Raw genomic sequence first — 17,885 nt, 5'->3', positions numbered from 1 at the left:
AGCATCAGCCTGGACTCCAAGTCTTGAGCCTGTTAAAAACAGCTTCTCTGGCTGCCACCAGTGAGTCCCCAGCTCCCTGGTCACCCGGGATGTTTAGTGCTGGACTGCTCACACTGATCTCTTAGCAACCCCTGAGACTGTGCAGCCACCCTGGCAGCAGCCTGTCCTGCCTGCCCCAGAGCTGCTGCCCTGTCAGCTGCCATCCAGGAAAGTCCCTCTGGGCATTTAGAAGTGGCAGATGATGTTGTTTATCACATCACTACTGTGGCATCATGCCATAAATCCTGCTCCCACCAGGGCCCTGCTTTGAGAAGGGGAAAAAATTATTTTCTATGAAATGAGGGGTGGACCAGCTCCCCCAGTACCTCAGTGTCCTGCACACCAAGTGTTGCTGCAGTGACAACAACACAGAAGCAAAATGATGGATAAAGCTCAGTGGAAAATCTTAGTCTCTGCATGGGTTTTGTCTGCAGATCACTGTCACTTCATTCCTGCTGCCACAGGCAGGCTTCAGGAAGCATTTGCTTAGGGAACAGTGGGGTGTATTCCCCTTCCCTGGCCTCCTGCTCACACGTGCTTCATCACCCAGCAAGGGGACAGAACGTGTCTCTGACACCGACAGCCACTCCATGCCACTGTTACTCATGTGCCTGTTACAGCACAAACTGTGAATGATCCATGGCACATGGGACAACAATAGGTCTGACAACCAAAGTCTGAGCTTGAAAATGGACTGCCAAGATTTCAGGCTGAGATAATTTTAGGGTACCGTATAAGGAGGAGAAATAAAAATAGTCCTTGCTGGCTTGCACCTAAATCCCAGTCAGCTGGGAGATCAATACATTTGTCAGGAGGGAAAGCATCCCTGGAGGAACCTGGAGCTCAAGGCATTCATGTGGCAGGAGCAGAGGATGGCAGGAATGCCAGGCCTGACCCTGCTCCCAGCCACAGCTCAGCACCGTGCTACAAACAAACCTCCTCTGCAGCCATGTGGAGGGCAGAGGGCTGGAGCACAGCCTTGCAGGCATAGGCCCCACCAAGCCAACTCATAGACAAGAAGAAAAAGGATTTGACAGCTCTCTTAATCCCTCTTTGATGGGAAACATTCCCTTTGAGCCAGAGGATGGAGGTCATCAGGGCAACAGATGCTGCTCAAGATTCCCTCCAGACAGAAAAGAGATCCTCTTCCCAGCCCCAACACCAAGAAAAGAGGGTCTTCCTAATTCCAAGGAGACATTAAATCCTCTTGCTGCCCTAGCATTTCCTCTTCCACATGGCACCCAACATGAGCAGTGGGTGTCCAGCTGCTCTGGCAGATGCTGACAGGCGAGGGAGACCACCCAGCAGCATGTGGAGCTGTGGGCAGTGTGATGTTCAGCCTCACACCTCCACTGCATTGTGTACATCAAATCCCACTCACAGTCCCGCCGTACCTGCGCCTGCAGTCCACGGGTGACACAGGGCTCTCCCAGCTGTGCCTCCGGGACGTGGACATAGATCTCACCAGCGTGGGGAAGAAATCCTGGGCCTCCTGCAGGTCCAGCTCATTGTCTGTCTCTGCAGGATGCTCAGAAGTGCTGGTACCATCATCTGGCATGGCTGCACAGGGGCACAGGTGTTCTTTGTTCAGAAAACGACAGTCAGCCTTGCCGTAATGTACTGAGCAGGAAACGGGATTGGAAAAAGCAACATCCACAGACAGTTTGCTCAGAGCCCTTGGTCTCTCTTCCAATGAGCGAAGGGCAGACACAGTCTGGGATCCTTGTTCTGGCTGTGCTGCCGTGTCTGGCGCTGTTTTGGCAGACGGCAGGCTCAGGAGTCCCAGATCTTTGTAATACTCCGTGCCGTGGAGAGCAGAGTCTGAGAGGAGATCCTCTGTGCTGCTGTGCAAGTCTGGTGCTGGCACATCCAGCTCTGTGGAAGACGAGTCCTCCTGCAAAGGCAGCACAAATCCTGTCTGAGAGCCCCACACCAGCCCTGCAAAGGGGACGCCTCCAATGCAGAAAGTGGGGTGCAGAGCAGGGCCAGACTTGCAAGTGACCCTCTAATAGTCACCCTCCCCTGCTGTCCCTCACAGCAACATAACCTTGCATTCCTTGACAATCTGGATCAGTACCATTTTCTTCTATTCCTACTCCACCACAAACCCCTCTGGACATGGTGCTGACCACCCACTTTGCTGCCCCTGGCCTCTGCCTTGCACGGTGGTAGCAGCAGGAAAGAGGACACTTGCCTTGTCTTCGGCCATGCTGGTGCAGAAGGAATCATCCTCAGCGATCAGGGATGGGAGGAACCTTTTGGGGGTGGGATACTCCAAGGCAGGGCTGTGGTGGTTAGTGAATTCTCGTAAGCACGGCTTGCAGTCGGACCCTGCAAGACACAGAAGGTCTCAGCACATATCCAGGCATCTGGGAGGGATGGAAAACCAGCTGCTCACCCACAGGTGACATCGGGCAGCGCTGAAATGCTCCACGTGCCCTCTGCTCCTTCACAGACAGGCAGTGCCAGGCAATCTCCAGACCACAGCAGCCTTGACCTGTAGGAACCTGGTGCAGGGATTTCCTGCCAGCAGAAACCTCGTCCCTGCAGCATGTCCAAGGGGACAGACCAGGCGTGCACTCTCGCAGCCAGACCCTCAAAGGGTGTCCTGTGCTGCAGAGGCTTTTTCCACAGTAAAAGAATTAAGCACATTTTGATGTCTGTTATTGACATTATGGACCTTTAAATCAGAAATCTGGGAATAAAAATACTGACTGGTGGTTTTATTTTCATCAGTCAGGGATAAGGCAAATTGGTGGCTCCAGACAATACTGAATATGCAAAGCAGTACTGGGAGCACATCATTCTCCTGGTTCTGGATCACTCCTCTGGATTTTCCCCAGGCAGGTGGATTTTCCCCTCTCAGGTGTGAACCTGAGTGGGCATGTACCATCTGGTAACTCAATGAGAAACCAACCAAGGTCTGGATGTGTTTCATGGTACAATAGATGGACCAGCTGACTGAAGCACATTCCTGTGGAGCGAGACACACTGTAAACCTTAGCCACAATCCCTGAACCATGCATGACTCATGGAGGCTTTTTATTCCTTCGAGACACACACAGCTGAGGCAAAGGGCTGAGGCAAAGGGAAAAAAAACCCAGGCTGCTGGCTGAAGCACTGTGGTGGATCTCTGAAGATGCAGAGAACAACAGCAAGAGACTGTAAGCAGCCATAACTATCCAATGGGAAAAAAACCAGCAGGAAACTGCTAGAAACCCATCACACTCCAGGAAAATCAAGCATAAAGACCTTAACCTAAGAAAGACATTGTTAAAAAACACACTCTTGGAAAGCTTGCATCCTGCTGTGGATTATAAAGCTACACAAGTCAGCCAGGAATTGCATGGTGCCAATTAAAAAAAGGCAGCAAACGTGAGGGAGAGTTTGGAGGTTTGTTCCTTGGATCCCACTGCACACTGCAGATGCCAGATTTTCTGTTTTAAGGAGCATTTAGTGTGTTCAAATGTCTGTGATGGCTTCAAGAGAAGGACTATAAATAATATAGAAAGAAAATACTTCTGAAGGCACTGTTTTAATTGAGGGGTTTCTAGCTACAAGATCGGGGAAAATTTGAAACAAGCTTTCTAGCAAGGCTGTAAAACTTAGCTCACATGACATTTTTAATGAATAGATCAATTCTTGCCCACGATGTCCCTGAGCTGCATCTGCAACTGGCAGAGACTTGGTAAGCTATTAAACATCACCTTTTGCTTTCTTCAGAGCACCTTGATTCAGCTTGCAATCAAAAATCAGCATTTTGAAGTGAATACACCCTTGAACCAGCACAGACTTTGGCATGAACTTGTAGGAGACAGCAGCCAAAGCTCTCGGTGGGCAGTGGAAACCACCGAAGCCCCAAACAGGCTGGGATGATGGCTAAGGTAGAATGGACCCATGGGAGCAACCAGGAGGTGGGGAGCATCTCCCAGGGAGGCCAGGACAAATGGTGCTTCCCCTCACACAAATCCAAGGAAGGAAGAAAAAGGAGATTCCCTGCTCTCGCCATTCCTTCAGCAGCGAACTACCCACAGCGAAAGCAGCAAAGCCTTGGGAGGCAGCAGGAGCTGACAAGGGCTGTGGCCTGACAGAGGCCAGAGCCCTGGCCTGAAGGTTTAACTAAAACAAGGAGTTTTTTCCTCCCAAGCAGTGTCCAGCCATCCCGCCAAGGCTACTCTGGGCGGGCACCAAGCTCCATGCAGCCCTAAAGTGGATCCCTGGAACGGAGTCAGCTCCTTGGAGGCCTGGAAAATATTCCCTGCGTTCTGCCTGTGCCATGCAGGGCTCAGGATTTGGCCAAGGCATAGGCTGCAGTCAACAGACCCGGTCCAGACCCACCAAAGGACTTAAATCCTCCTCGGAGGCTTCAGACGCTCGGTTCAGCACGCGATAAATCAGAGGCGCTGCGAGCGCGGGGTCGAGGCAGCGGCACGCGGCGCGGCAGCCCCGGGGACACCATTTTAGGCAATGTGTGAGCACCAGCCACGGCACTGCCGGGCTCCCACTTCCCAGGCTGGGCTGGCACCGTGCATGGAGCAGGCGCTTGGGCAAGGGGGTGATGGAGGAGCTCACGGGGAAAAACGCTTTGAGGCGTCAGGTTGTGGGATGATGGGCAAGCACGTTTGACATGGAGCACACATAGGAAGGAGGTGGGTCTGGGGGCTGTGAACATCCCCATATCGATGATCAAGGTGGTCGCCAACGTGTCAGCAAGCGTGGCAAACTCTGGAGCACCTCGAGTCTCCCGTGCTCTGCCCTCGAGCCTGTCTGGAAGGACGCAGGCTCCGGCATGGTGGCAAGGGGATAGGGAATCTGGCCCCCCAGGCTCTGGCAGACAGCAGCAGTCACCTTTCCTCAGCTGAAGCTGGAGATGGGATAACAAAATGACACTTTCAAGAACAAATGCTGTTTGCTTTAGAAGAACATTTAGCAGATTAGGTATTGCAGTTGCTTAATTCGTCTCTGGCTGGAAACCATAAAAGGTTATTGCTGCAGGGAGCAGTCTCCTCAGAGGAATTCCCAGGGCAGAGTTGGAGAGGAAGCATCGCTCGCTGGGCTGGGATGGTTCCTGCACTATACCAGAGTTTCCCATGGGTGAAACATGACAACTCTGGGCTGCTGCGTGGGGAGGAAGGAAGCAGTGACAGGCATCCATAGCATGTGACACTCTGGGATGGTCTCAGGGGGTTTGATGCTGTGGGGACAGCAGGATCAGCTGGCTGAGCTGCTCTGGCTCAAGAAAGAATGCTGTGCCCAAGGCCACTGGGATCCCAACAGATTTTCATAATTCCAGTTCAGACCTCCAGTCAAACCTCCCTCCTGTAACTGGCTGTGTTGATTTCCCTCAGACAGGCTGGTCACTGGAGCTGCACCCACAATTGCCACAGCAGGTGACAGCACCAGAGCAGCCAGCACTGGAACAAGCCCTGCCAGCAGTGTCCCACCCTCACCTGCCTGTCCCTCAGCATCGTGCAGGATGCTGCATGTCCCCGAGTGACCCTGGAGCCAGGCTGGCGCTGGGAGGGGACACGTCAGAGGAAAACATGGATGTGAGCTCTGGCCACACCAGTCACATCCTCCAACATCAAACACTGTCTGCATTCCCACTGGGGAAAGACCACACCAAACGTGGCAGGACAAAGGCACTGGGCAGTTCTGCTCCATGAAACAATCCCAGGAGGAAGGAAAGACGAGAACGTCTGGGCATTTCCCAGCACTCAGGGATAGAGACTGCTGGGAAACCATGGAGAGCATCACGGACAAGAAATAAAAATTATTCCATCTTCCCCTGACCCACCCCTGCCTTCCTGGCCCTGCACCAGCTGCCCTTCACATATCCTGTGGCAGCGTGTCCAGAGCTATAGGGAAAAACCTCTGGAAAGCAAGTGCTGAACTCCCTGTGCCAAGACAGGCTGAAGCGCAGTCCCTGGCCTGGTGTGGGCCCCTCATGGCCAGCACTGGCAGCGCTGGGGATTGGCTCTGGGCAGGAGCAGAGGAAGATAAGCTGTCCCACACTGTAACACACTGTACGGAGCCCTGCCTTATCACTGCCCTGGGGCCGGGCTCTTGGGCACGGAGGGCAAAGGAGCAGGGACTGTTCTCTGCTGTCTGTCAGCTGAAGGGTCTCAGCAGGGCTGAGGGGGCTTTGCAGCCCCTCTGGTTCCCTCCAAGTCACTGTGCAGGTCCCTGCAGTGGCTGTGGGGGACGCTGAGGGAAGGGCCCACGTGGACCAGCGAGTGCCACACTACTGAACATCAGTGTGGGAGAGGGGCTGAGTGAGACCCGAGCATTTTGTGCCCAAGAACAAGCCCCAACAGATCAAACTGCTCTGCAAGCACCTGCTGAAGAGAGCTGGCTGCATTCAGGCCCTCTCTAAAGCAGTCAGTGCTTGGGAGCACCATGAGGCTGATTCATCTGTAAGAGAAATCAGCCCAGCCGAGCCTTCCCAGCCAGCCCATAAACCCCCCCAGCAGGCAGGGCACTGGGGAGGCTGGAGCAGGGTGTCCAGCTGGGGTTTGGGGGAGCTGCTAGGGGCCCACCACACATCAGAGCCTGCAGGACCCCCTGCCTCCTGCTCTGAATTAACCTTCCCTCGGTTTGGATCTTGCACATCTACACCAGAAGAGAACTGGGAGTGGGTGGGGAATAATGAAACAGAAAGAGGAGCAGGAGCTCTGATGCTGCCGGTAAAGGTACCCAAAAGCATCAGCCTGAAGGCAGTGTTTGCTCACAAGGACACAAGTGTCTGGCTCCTCCAGGACTGCAAATGTCCTGCTTCCCGGGGCTCTCGCTTCCCTCTTTCCAAGTCACAACACCGCATGCAGAAATGAGGCCAGTTCACATCAGTTGCTGCCACTTCCCATCCCTGCTGCTGGACACAGTGAAGCCCAGCCAGGGCCACCCAAACCGCCAGGGCTCTGGACATGGGGGCTCTGCTCGTCAGCCCTCACTGAAAGACTGAAGGAATCTTTTCCCCCACATCTGCTCAAACACCAAACTCTGGCCAGGCAGCGTGCAGAGACAGCTGTCTGCAAGCACCGGGACCTCCAGCTCACTGCCAGCCACAAAACAAACTTATTACAAAACCGAAAGGCTGATATTTAACCCATTACTCAGCTCCTGGAGGCAATTATGTGCCTTGAAAAGAAAATCAAATGGAAGGAAGAGTATTAACCACCACTTAAGGCAGTGTCCCCTGCAGGGAGGAGTGTGGGGCACCTCAAAACAAGCTCTGCCTGGTCCCAGGGGTTCTTTGGTACCTGCTCCGTCCAGGACAAGCTGTCCCTGCCACAGCCCAACTCCCGTCACATGCTCAGCCCCCTGTCCCCACAGGCCATTACCTCGCTTAAAGGACCATCTCTTCTTCCAGCGCTTGGAAAACGATGGCCAGGAGTGGTTGAGCAGCGAGTCTGACATTTGGGAGCCCTGTGCAAGGTACAGCCCCGAGCAGGAGACGCCGGCACGGAGCACGGCAGAGCTCAGCGCGGTCTAAGGCAGCGCTGCAGGCTGCAGCCCAGGGGCTGCCAAGGGGGGAGTGGAGAAGCCAAGTGTTTTGTCAGAAGTATCAGCTGATGGAAGCTGTAGCCAGAGAGAAATTCCTGGTCCCTGGCGTTCCCACCTGTGTGGCAGGTCAGTGACTTCCTACAGCTGGGCCAGGGGATTAGTGACCTTGGAACACACAGAGCCCCTGAGTGCGGCTGGAGGCTTGCAGACAGAAACAGAAAACAAGCTGTTAACGCACCACAGCCCCCCTGCCCTCTGCCAAAGCCTCCCTGCTGCATTCATGGCTGCGAGCATGACAGACTGTCACCTTTCAGGCACTTCTCACCTGACTAAGAGTCACCTTCAGTAAGGATCAGAGTTGATACTTCCAAGGCATTTTTGAAGGCTTACTATTTACACTTTTTTCTGATTTTCGAGTGCTGTGGCACAGCCTCTGTAAGGGACTGCAAGAGACCCCGTCCATCTGCAACATCAGCATCATCCTGCAGCTCACAGCAAGTCCCAGTCCCCTGCCAAGGGCATTCCACCAAGCCCTCCTCAGCTCTCCCTCACAGGGAAGCAGGTGGGAGCAATCTCAAACTGCCCCAAGAGACCCAATTCCCTACCCTCCAAACCCACTGCTCCCAGTTGGCACCAGCCCCACAGCACAGACAGGCTGCAAACTTCACTCCCAACCCCTCAGTTAGGCTGAAGAAGCCAGGTTTTACCCCAGTGCAGCAGCTGGGCTCTGGGACCAGACCAAAACACCTCCCTGCCGTCAGCTGATGGCCTCGCTGAGCAGTGCCCAGCCATTTTGGGAATGACCACAGGTACCTCCTCAGCGTGAAGCCCAGGCTGGGCTGGCAACACAAAAGCAGGTGGCAAAAAGCATTTTTCTTGCCTGGCCACAAACCCCAAAGTGTGACCCACCCAGTACAGCCCTGTCTACATCCTCTCTGCTCCATCTCTCTGATAATGCTGGGGACCAGCCCTGGAGTGGGCAATCCGGAGTGGAATCTGGGGGTCCTGGGCACGGACCCCTCTTGTGCACAGCCCAAACCCGGCTGTGGGCAGTGCCAGCGTGTCTTTGCAAACATTCGGCTGTGGCGCAGGAGCAGCAGGAGCCAAGAGCAGCACCCAAAGGGTGCCCAGCCAGCCCAGCACTGCCCCAGAGCCCACCAGGATGACACCCGGGGGTTAAATCCTGACTTCATCTCCTCCTCTTCACTCACGGCAGAGCAAAAACCCCGTGTGGGCTGAGCCTCCCCAGTCCATGTTTTGCATTGAAGCTCCTGCAGGAGGGAGGCTGCACCAAACCCAGCACCGGGACTTTTGGCTTCAAGACAAGCTGCTTCCTCACAAGGCCTTGAGTGACAACCCCGCTGCTGTGGGATGGAGCCTGTGCAGAGTGACTTACCCTGAGGGCTGGAGGCATCTCTGTGGCGGCTTCCTCGTGCACTCCCGGATCCGACAGCCCCGGCTTCTCCTCCAGCCGCTGGAGCAGAGCGAGGAGCGGAGCCTCAGCGGGGAAGCAGCGGCCATGAGGGCGGTTTGCTCACGGGGGCCGCTGGCTCAACCCTCTCACCGCTTCCCCTTTCCGACGGCACAAACAAACCCACCCGCCCCATGCCGCAGCTCCCACCACGGTGCCCCGGTGCTGCTCGCTGCCACCCTCGCGGGGCTCGGGGCTCTGGAAGGGCCCAGCGAAGCCCCCAAGGGGGCTGCGGGCCCCGAGGCAGGTGCTGCAGGGCCCTGGCAGCCCTGAAGTTACGATGGCTGCGAGGAGCAGCAATTGCCGCAACTGCTTCCTGTTCCCTTCGGGGAAAAACCGCTGTGTGTGCCCTGAGAGCCCCGCACGCCCGGCCCGGCCCGGCCCAGCCCGGGGGCTCCTTGCACCACGGCTCCTCAGCCTCCTACACACGGCTCCTCTTAACGAGTCCCAGCTCTTTGCTGTCGTGGTTTCACCTTGTGGAGCAGCAGGAACCCCAAAGCCCAGCAGGTCTGTCTTAGGCAGGGTGAAGTGACAGCACAGAAATGCCTGTACTGACCATATTCACCTGTACAGGTGCGAGACAAAGATTCCAGCTCCAAGGCAGTGCCCCTGCCCTGCCCTTGGCCAGCAGACAGAGCCCCTGGCAGGGTGCAGGCTCGGGCTGTTGGCACAGCCGTTCCCTCCTTCCCAACAAGCCCCGTGGGCTGAGGCACACATGCTCCTCATCCCAGAGCCCCGAGCACTCACCAGCCCCAGCCAAACCCTAATCAGAACAAGAACCACTCACACTCCAATTACTCAGAGACCGCAGTTTTGGCAGCACTTAGAATAGCAATTACCCTATGCTCCAGGAAACCACAAGAGCAAAGAGGAATTAAGGTTTAATTTCTCTGAAGTCCACAAGAGCTCGATTAGCATCAGAGATCAGGGCAGCTCCTAAACACCAGGCAGCTGCTCCGGCTGATGGGACGGTGAATTGTCCTTGGCTCAAACAAGGACGAGCTCTTTTCCTCCTGCCACGTGTCTGACACGGCTTGGGGGATGCTGAAGCTGAGCTGTGCAGGCAGCCTGGAAGAGTGAGGAGGGATAATGGCATGAGGGATAATGGCTCCACTGTCCGAGCCCCACGGCATCCCAGAGCGCCCAGTAGGAAGCAAACCTCCCAAGACAACAAGTTTAAGTTTTGTGGCTTATTTTTGCATTTCAGGATCCCCAGAAAACAAGCCTGTGCCAGAAGAAGCGGCTCCAAAACATCTTAAAATACCAGTCTGTTAACGATCATTCTCACAGTGAGAGAATTCTGGATCAGCTTAGGAAAAAAGGGCACTGGTGGGCCCTTGAGTGCTGTGTCCAGTTCTGGGCCTCTCACTGCAGAAAAACATTGAGGGGCTGGAAACTGGGGTGCAGAGCAGGGCCAGACTTGGCCAGAGAAGGGAAGGGGCTGGAGAGTCAGTGCTATGAGGGAGCTGGGGAAGGGGCTCAGCCGGGAGAAAAGGAGGCTCAGGGGGATCTCTGGGCTCTGCACAACTCCCTGACAGGAGGAGCAGCCCTCACCTCGCTGGTGCAGCCGATCAGGAGGGAAATCTTGGCTCTGGTGAAACAAAATCCAGTTTAAGTTAGTAACACCCCCAGAGGGGCTGGGGCTGGACAGGAGGCTCCTGATGCACACCCTGGTTACAGCAGCCCCACCACAGGACAGGGGTGGGGCTGATCCTCTGCCTCTGATGCTTTAAAACCGGCAGCGAGGAGTCTGTGCCCTCCAAGGTAGGACCAGGAAATAACAGAATTACATCACACAGCCACAGCTCTCGATGCTCCAGAAGGAATCCTGACACCAAAGTTCACCCATGGCATCACCCCAGAGCCCCGAGGCGAGGACAGGGATCACCAGAGCCATCAGGTGGAGTTCCACGGGCTCCACACTACAAGCCTACAGTAGGCTGAGCTGTGGGTTTTGGTTTCTTCCTTAACACCATTTATTTTGCAACTTATTCCAAGGTGTGAATTTAGTGCTTTCTCCACGGCAAAGCAGCTCTCAGTGCTGCACAGACAGCAGACACAAAATGAACAGTTATTCTTGGATAATTTATTCAGAATTTTAATATAAACAGTTAATTGTTCAATATTCTGACACACAGCAAGGATTTTTTTTTTTTTTTTACTATTCAAAGATTTTCTGTACATGTCACTGCTTGGCTCTTAGATATGAAAACACTGAAAAAATAAATCAAGGGGAAAGGTGTGGGGGTTTTTTTGTTTTTTTTTTTTTTCTTCCTTTTTAAAAAAATCATGGCACATTTGATCCTTTATTTCAAACAAGAGGTATCTGCAGTACTATTTGTATTCTGGAACCTTAGATATGCAGAGGGAAAAGTGGGAGCAGCAAGAATGAAAAAAATAAAAACCCCAAGACTTCACAGAACATCACCTAACATATAACTAAAACTGTGGTTTATTTAGGTGAAGCAGAGAGCGTTTGCTTTGGGCTGTGCTAGATGAAGCTGATGTCCAGTTCCCCCATCCATGAGGGTCCTCAAATAAAAACCAGTTTTGATACTCCAAGAATAAAATCATTCCCCTAACTAAAGCAAAAGGTAATGCCTTTCCTGCTTAAATAACAGTCTACCTTCTGCAGATTTAGAAATGGCCTTCCTTAAAATTCTCCATCAGTTTTCGTGGGAAAAGACTTGGAAGTGGGGATGGTGGAAGTGTTGGAATGCTGCTGGGAGAGTCTGGATTTAGAGAGCTTTGGTGTCGAGCCCAGCTCAGAGCTCTCAGGTAAAGGGCCCTCAGCTCAAGATTTACTGGTGCTGCTGGGACTGACCAGGGGCTGGGGCTCAGCTGAGCAAGAGCCCACATTTAACCTGCACTGATGGCTCCTCTTTAGCTGCCAGGACTATTCCAGGTCCTCCCAGCCACCAGACCCTGTTCCCAAGGGATCTTTCTGGGCTGAGAAAGGAAACATATTTAACACCACCAGTTGGAACACTGGAGTGAGAACAAAACCACTACCAGGAAGAGAATTTCTGGCTGATTGCAAATCCGTTGGCAAAAGAATAACAACACCATAGGAGTTAATACTAACTTTATTATACAATATTTAAAAAGTCATTTCTCTACCTGTCCCCTTACAGCTTGCATTGTGCTGCAGTGAATTTGCCCAAACTGCAAGAATAAGTGCTTCCTTCCAGGAAGGACAAGAAAATTAATTTTAAAAAGAAATACACATTTAATGACAGCAGATTTGCTAAAAACAGTAACTTTAGAGTTGCTTTTCAACAGTCAGGTTCCTCCAAAAGTCAGCTAGATGATTGGCTTCACTCTTGTGATGCTCCTAACAAGGCTGAACACGTCCAGGCTTTACACCGACACTCACGGACAGAATCCAAGCAAAGGGAACACAGAGCCAAGCAGAAGGTAATAAAAAGGCCAAATTCCATTAAGTTCATACAAATACCAAACTAATCTTACGTTGAATTTCACAAAGTAACTATTTCTTGATTCCAACCCATTCAGCAGTTCCTTTCCCTGGACCACAGGACACTCCGAGGGCCGGCGGCTCTTTGGGCAGCGCCGGGGCTCCTGCGAGTCCCCGGCTCCGAGAGGATCACAGGGTTCATCTGCAGTTCCGAGCTCCCTCCGGGCTCTGAGCCCATCCCACACGGATCACGGGAGCACCTGGCACAGCCTTGACAGTAAGGTTTTATGGCACAAAGATATTTTATGTTCTGGCTTGTAAAACAAGATTCCAGTCTTGGTAGCAGGAAGGGCCCGGGACACCTCAGGGTCCATCTTCGTGTCACAGTGGCTTTGAGAGGGAACTCGACTGCCTCCCTCCCTCCCTCCTCTAAAGCAGAGGCTCAGCACCCTTCTCACTCCTGTGATTTCCTATTTGCCTTCAGCACAGTCAGCTCAGTAACACAAGAAACGACTTTGAGATTATTTTTTTTTTTCCCCAAAAAGAGATACCAACACTATAGCCAACAGACTAAAATTAAGCAAAGTGTCCCATCGCTATAATACAAATTTAGGAGGAAAGAGATAAACTACCCATAAATTAAGAGTACCCTTTAGCAACCTAAAAGCAGCCTCTTCACACCCACACAGCTGCTTTACCATCATCGCTGCAGCGTGGTCTAGTTCCCATCACCTTTCCCAACCCAGTGCTGGCACAGAGTTTATGTCTGAGCTCTTCTATTTTACAACACAATAGAGTATTTACAAGCAGCCAAGACAGACACGTTCCTAACCCAGCAGCCAAGCTTTGCAGCGCTGCGCTGGCCCGCGAGAGAAGTTCCAGATTGGCAAGAGCCGTTCAGGAAGTGGCAATCGAGTTTAATGTGGAAACCTTTCTGAGAGACCTCTCCAGCCTCGCACTTCAGACGTTGTCTCGGTGAAAGCTCAGCGGAGCTCAGCTTCTTGCTCCTTCTGATTCACCAGAGGGAATTTCTGGCGATGTGGTGGTGCCAGACCGTGCCCAGGAGGCTCCAGCAGCTCCTGGACAGGCTGAGGGGTCTGTCCTGCTGCGCCGTGCTGCGAGTGGGGCATTCTCTGATCACAAAGGGCAGCAGCCAACCCTTCAACAAATACTAATGCAAGGAAAGAAAGAGCTTCCCACTGCTGGCTGCCCTCCTCCAGCCATCCCACCTGCTCTCCTACACCAGTGTTTGGTTCCTCCTAAGCAGCAGCAGCAGCAGAGTGTTGTGCTTCCACTGCAGCTGGGGAATTCTGCCCCATAAGGATGTGGCCAGAGCAAAGGGCAGCAGCTCCCCCAAGGAAGGCTCAGCACAGAGCCCTGCCCGGGCTGGGTCCCCTGGCAACACCCCAGAGGTTTCACTAACACTTGAGTCTCCACTTGCAGGAATTCTCTGAGCAGAATCAGCGAGATCCGAGTGAGGCATTCAGGCGTCCCCAGGGCGAGGATCTTCCAGCAGCAGAGACTGAAGTGTCGGCTGTGAGCCAAGGAAGGATTTTCCAGCAGTGAGAGCTGGGCTTTGCGGGTGATGTTCATTTATTCTTCCTAATTCTACAGCTGAGTGTGATCTGTAACAGCCACGAGCAGCAACCACTAGTGTTATTTGTTTTACAGAGGAGAAACACGACACCCTCCCCACCGGTACCACTCGCCCTCCCTCCCTCCCCCTGGGCACAAGGTAGGAAGGATGAGTAACCTTCACACAGTGCTGGGTACAAACAACTGCTCCGTTTGGTGCAGGGCGAAGGTGACACTGAGCCATGGGAGGGGACTGCGTGTCCGTGGAGCAGCACACGCTCCCTGGCTCGGCCATCCGAGTGTTCAAACCATGTGTACTCACAGGGCCAACCAGTATCAACCACGTGGAAAAGCCAGACCCAATACGAGGTTCCAATGTTCCTTCAGGTAAAAGATCTTCTATTCCCACAGTTCTGATCACTGCCGTTGGAAATGCTACCAAAGCAAGGGTGTGCTGGGAAAGGTTTGTTTCAGGTCACTGGCAGGACCTTGGGTCACCTGTGCGCAGCGAGAAGAGCAGTGACCAAGCCACCCCAATGCAACGCCAGCAGCAAGGGCTGGTCCCAGTCTCTGCTCCACGCTGGCACATGCTGATCCAGGAGGAAGCAGCCTGCTCCTTTTGCGTCATGAGTTCACTAAAGTCCAAACATTTAAATGGCTCTTTTTTTTTTTTTCCTTTTTTTTTTTTTCTTTTTTTTTTTTTCTTTTTAAATCACAACAGAACTAAGGGATGAGATCAGATCCAAATTTGTAAATGGGTTCATTGGCCACTACTGTTCAGATTAGGGATCAACAGTGACGAGCCATTCTCCTTCCCATTCCCTTCATGAATGGTCCCTGGTATCGGAATCAGCTGATACTGATTTTCCCTGATCCACAATAGGTCCAGACCAGAATATTTTAACAGGTTTAGAGGTGCGTAGTATTAAAAAATATCCTTAAGAAACACTGAGGTAGACTGCACCAGAACAGGACAAAAATAATCCCACCACATCCACTTGCCAAGATTTTGCGGATACAAATTTACATGTTCTGTGTGTTTAAGAAAACAAATTGTTGCCTTTTTTTTACAGTGTTTTATATATTAAAATAAATAAAAAAATTCTAATAAGAAAAACTTCTCTTCCTTAGAAAAGTGTGAGAATATGTCTTCTTTCCTGCAGTGTAGTATAGAGCTGCTAAACAGTTACGACTTTGTAAAGCAGAAGAAATGTAAACGAGGCCTTTTGAAATCCAAAGGTTCTCACCCATGTCTGGACTGCGTTTTCCACCCCAATTTGTGGAGCAACCTGTACCCTCCACCCGGGCCCAACCGATCAGCCTCCAGCAGCAACGGGCCCAACAGCTCCCGGTGCTGCCCAGAGTCTGCCGTCCCCCCTTGTATGACCCTGGAAGTGCTGTTTTGGCCAGGAGCAGCTGAGGGCAGAGGTTCCCAGAACCAGCTGCACCCCTGAGCTTGGGCTTGGAGCTCTTCCCTAGGGACTGCAGCCCCTCTGCCTTGCTCACAGCAGCACTGCCCGGGCTGGAGTCACGGCCCAGCCCATGTTCCTGCTGCCAGGACACCTGGCTTTCTCCTGGCAGAGAGCACAAAACAGATCTTGGACTCCTCCAGGAGGAGAAGTGAAGGACTCAGCATCTCTCCCTGCTGTTCAAGCACCTCCTGCATGACACGGGCCTGCGACATCCATCATCTTCCTCCCCAGCTCCCGCGCTGCTCCCTCCAGCTCCGCGCTGGTTTCACCAGCCCCAGTCGAGTTTCACCCAACAGCGGGCGCCCAGCATCTCCGTCTTTGCAAACAGCAGCACAACAAAGCACAGTCCTGACGGCGAGCGCCGGCGTCCCGACGAGCCGCGTCCCGGCAATCTCGGGGAACGCAGGGCTGGAGGCCTGGGAGCAGCAGAGAGGTGGCAAACCTCGGTCACCTCCGGCGTGCAGAGCCCAGAGCTTTGTGCTCCCCCCTTCAGTGTCCCTTCCTCGGCTCCAGTTCGTGCTCTTCTTCTCTCTCCGGCTGCATCCGCGGCACGGAAGGCAAAGCGAGGGGCACGGGGGCAGAGGAGGAGCGGGACTCGAGGCCAAGATGTTCTGTGTCCTTCAGCTCCAACACCCAAAGATGGGGCTTCGACTGGAGCCAAGTGACTGTGTTGTATAAATCATGAAACTATTACAAAGCCTTGTCAAGTATGAACTGAACGTGTGCTTCATCGCTCCTGCAAGGCTAAAATTAGTTCATTCTGAAATCTTTGGACCACTTTAAGACCAAACAATCCCCCAAAACTCTCGTCGCCCCAAAAGGATCATAAACAGTCAATAATTTATATGAAGTTAAAATTTCAACTAAAGACATCTTTAAATATGTTACAACAAACAATATATATACTCAATGCTGTAAGGACAGAAAACTCCGTGTCTCAGGTCAGGGGACTCCTACTTCGTTTGGTCTTGAAAGTACCCACAAATCTCAGAGTTCTGCTCATTTAGCTCCCAGCACGTTTTCCTCATTTGTTAATGAGAGAAAACCTGCTCCCAAGAGTCCTCAGTATAAAAAATAATCTGTTTAGGATTCAGTCCCTCCAGGGAAATGGGGAAAAAAGATAAGTACACACTTCCAAGAGGAAAGCTCCTGTGAGAACAGAGAATTACAGAGTGTGCTGAGTTGGAAGGGACCCACCAGGATCATGGAATCCAACTCCTGGCCCTGTGCAGGACACCCCGAGAATCCCACCATGTGCCTGAAAGCGCTGTAAGTTGCGTACAAACGCAGCAGTGTCTCTTTTGCCATCGGGTACACCCCACATGTTGATACTGCACACACGCACACGCACGCCCACGCACGCACCCCGGGGGCTTCACCCCTTGAAAATAAAGTATGAAAGCAGCAGCTATTGGTCAATCTGAGGATCTGGCGCGTCCGACTGATGTGCTGAATCCTTCAGCTGTAGTGGAGAGCCTGCCTGAAAGCCTGGGATTCTGCTGGAAATGCTCTCGTTCCACGCTGCTGGGCTGGAGCTCAGGCACCAGAGAACTTCACGTCTCCTGCTGGCAAACGCAGACGCTTCTCCTTCAGTTGAACTCACACGGTCGCTTCCTGTTGTGAAACCATGGTTACAGAAGGGACAGCAGCCATGGAAACCTCTTCCATTTATGTTCACAGATAAGTCCACTGACAACCAGTCAACTTGGCAGAAAAAAAAAAAAAAAAAATGAACCCAACAAAAAAGAAATTAATCGTAAGATGATTAAAAATCTGACGAGTTTGTAGATGTGTGTCATACACTGTGGCAGCAATAACAAGAGTCCTGAGATTTGTGGAGGGGGGAAAAAGCAGACACAACCCTTGGGCCAAACAGGAAGTGTTAGGAAGGACTTGACCTGGGCATGGAGAGGATCCGCCCGTTTTTCTTGCCACCGTTCATGTGAGTGTAAGGGATGTGCTCCTCGTAGTTGCCCTTGAGGGCCATGGAGGGTCCATTGTCCCTCCCCAGCGCTTTGTCCCTCTGTGAGTACGAGGAGGGGTCGAGGGGAATGCTCTCCATGTTCTCGAAGTCCATCTCGTACTCCTCCGTCTCCAGAGGTTTGTTCTCCTCGCTGTAGAAGAAGGAGACTTCGTGGAAGCTGGGGTGCAAGTCCTCCTTCAGCATCTCGATGATCTCAATGAAGGTGGGGCGCATCTTGGGGTTGTACTGCCAGCACATCTGCATCAGGCTGTGCCTGCAGCAGCACAGAGCAGAGTCAGGGGCAGCAGAAACAATCCCACGTGCAGACACCCATGGCAGATCCCCCGGCACCCACGCTACGCCTCTGACACCCCAGGCTGCTTGTTCTCTCTCCAGCCTCCCCATCTGCCTGTAGATCCTGACACTCCTTTTTTTTCTCTATTT

General features: G+C 52.8%; 2 protein-coding genes across 5 annotated transcripts in view; both read right to left on the bottom strand.

The window, feature by feature from the left end:
* Positions 1-9,735, bottom strand: part of ARHGEF18 (Rho/Rac guanine nucleotide exchange factor 18) — a 50,714-nt gene extending 40,979 nt beyond the window's left edge. The window contains exons 1-3 of one of the 4 annotated variants that reach the window (XM_040086548.1): positions 9,579-9,735; positions 2,234-2,370; positions 1,434-1,933 (exon numbers count right to left, since the gene is read on the bottom strand). In XM_040086548.1, coding sequence (XP_039942482.1) covers positions 1,434-1,933; positions 2,234-2,248 — 515 coding nt within the window. In that variant the 5' untranslated portion in view covers positions 2,249-2,370; positions 9,579-9,735. Of the gene's footprint in view, positions 1-1,433; positions 1,934-2,233; positions 2,371-7,379; positions 7,729-8,938; positions 9,150-9,578 lie in introns of those variants that run through there. The other 3 variants (XM_040086547.2, XM_040086545.2, XM_040086546.2) reach the window with 3 other exon arrangements.
* Positions 9,736-12,081: 2,346 nt separating this feature from the next.
* INSR (insulin receptor) overlaps positions 12,082-17,885 on the bottom strand; it is a 55,351-nt gene continuing 49,547 nt past the window's right edge. The window contains exon 21 of the mRNA XM_040086502.1: positions 12,082-17,715. Within this exon, the coding sequence (XP_039942436.1) occupies positions 17,361-17,715 (355 nt within the window). The 3' untranslated portion in view covers positions 12,082-17,360. The remainder of the gene's footprint in view (positions 17,716-17,885) is intronic.

The sequence above is a fragment of the Hirundo rustica genome, chromosome 26 (genome assembly GCF_015227805.2).
Source record: "Hirundo rustica isolate bHirRus1 chromosome 26, bHirRus1.pri.v3, whole genome shotgun sequence".
NCBI lineage: Eukaryota > Metazoa > Chordata > Aves > Passeriformes > Hirundinidae > Hirundo > Hirundo rustica.
This window is presented reverse-complemented; position numbering and strand designations above follow the sequence as displayed.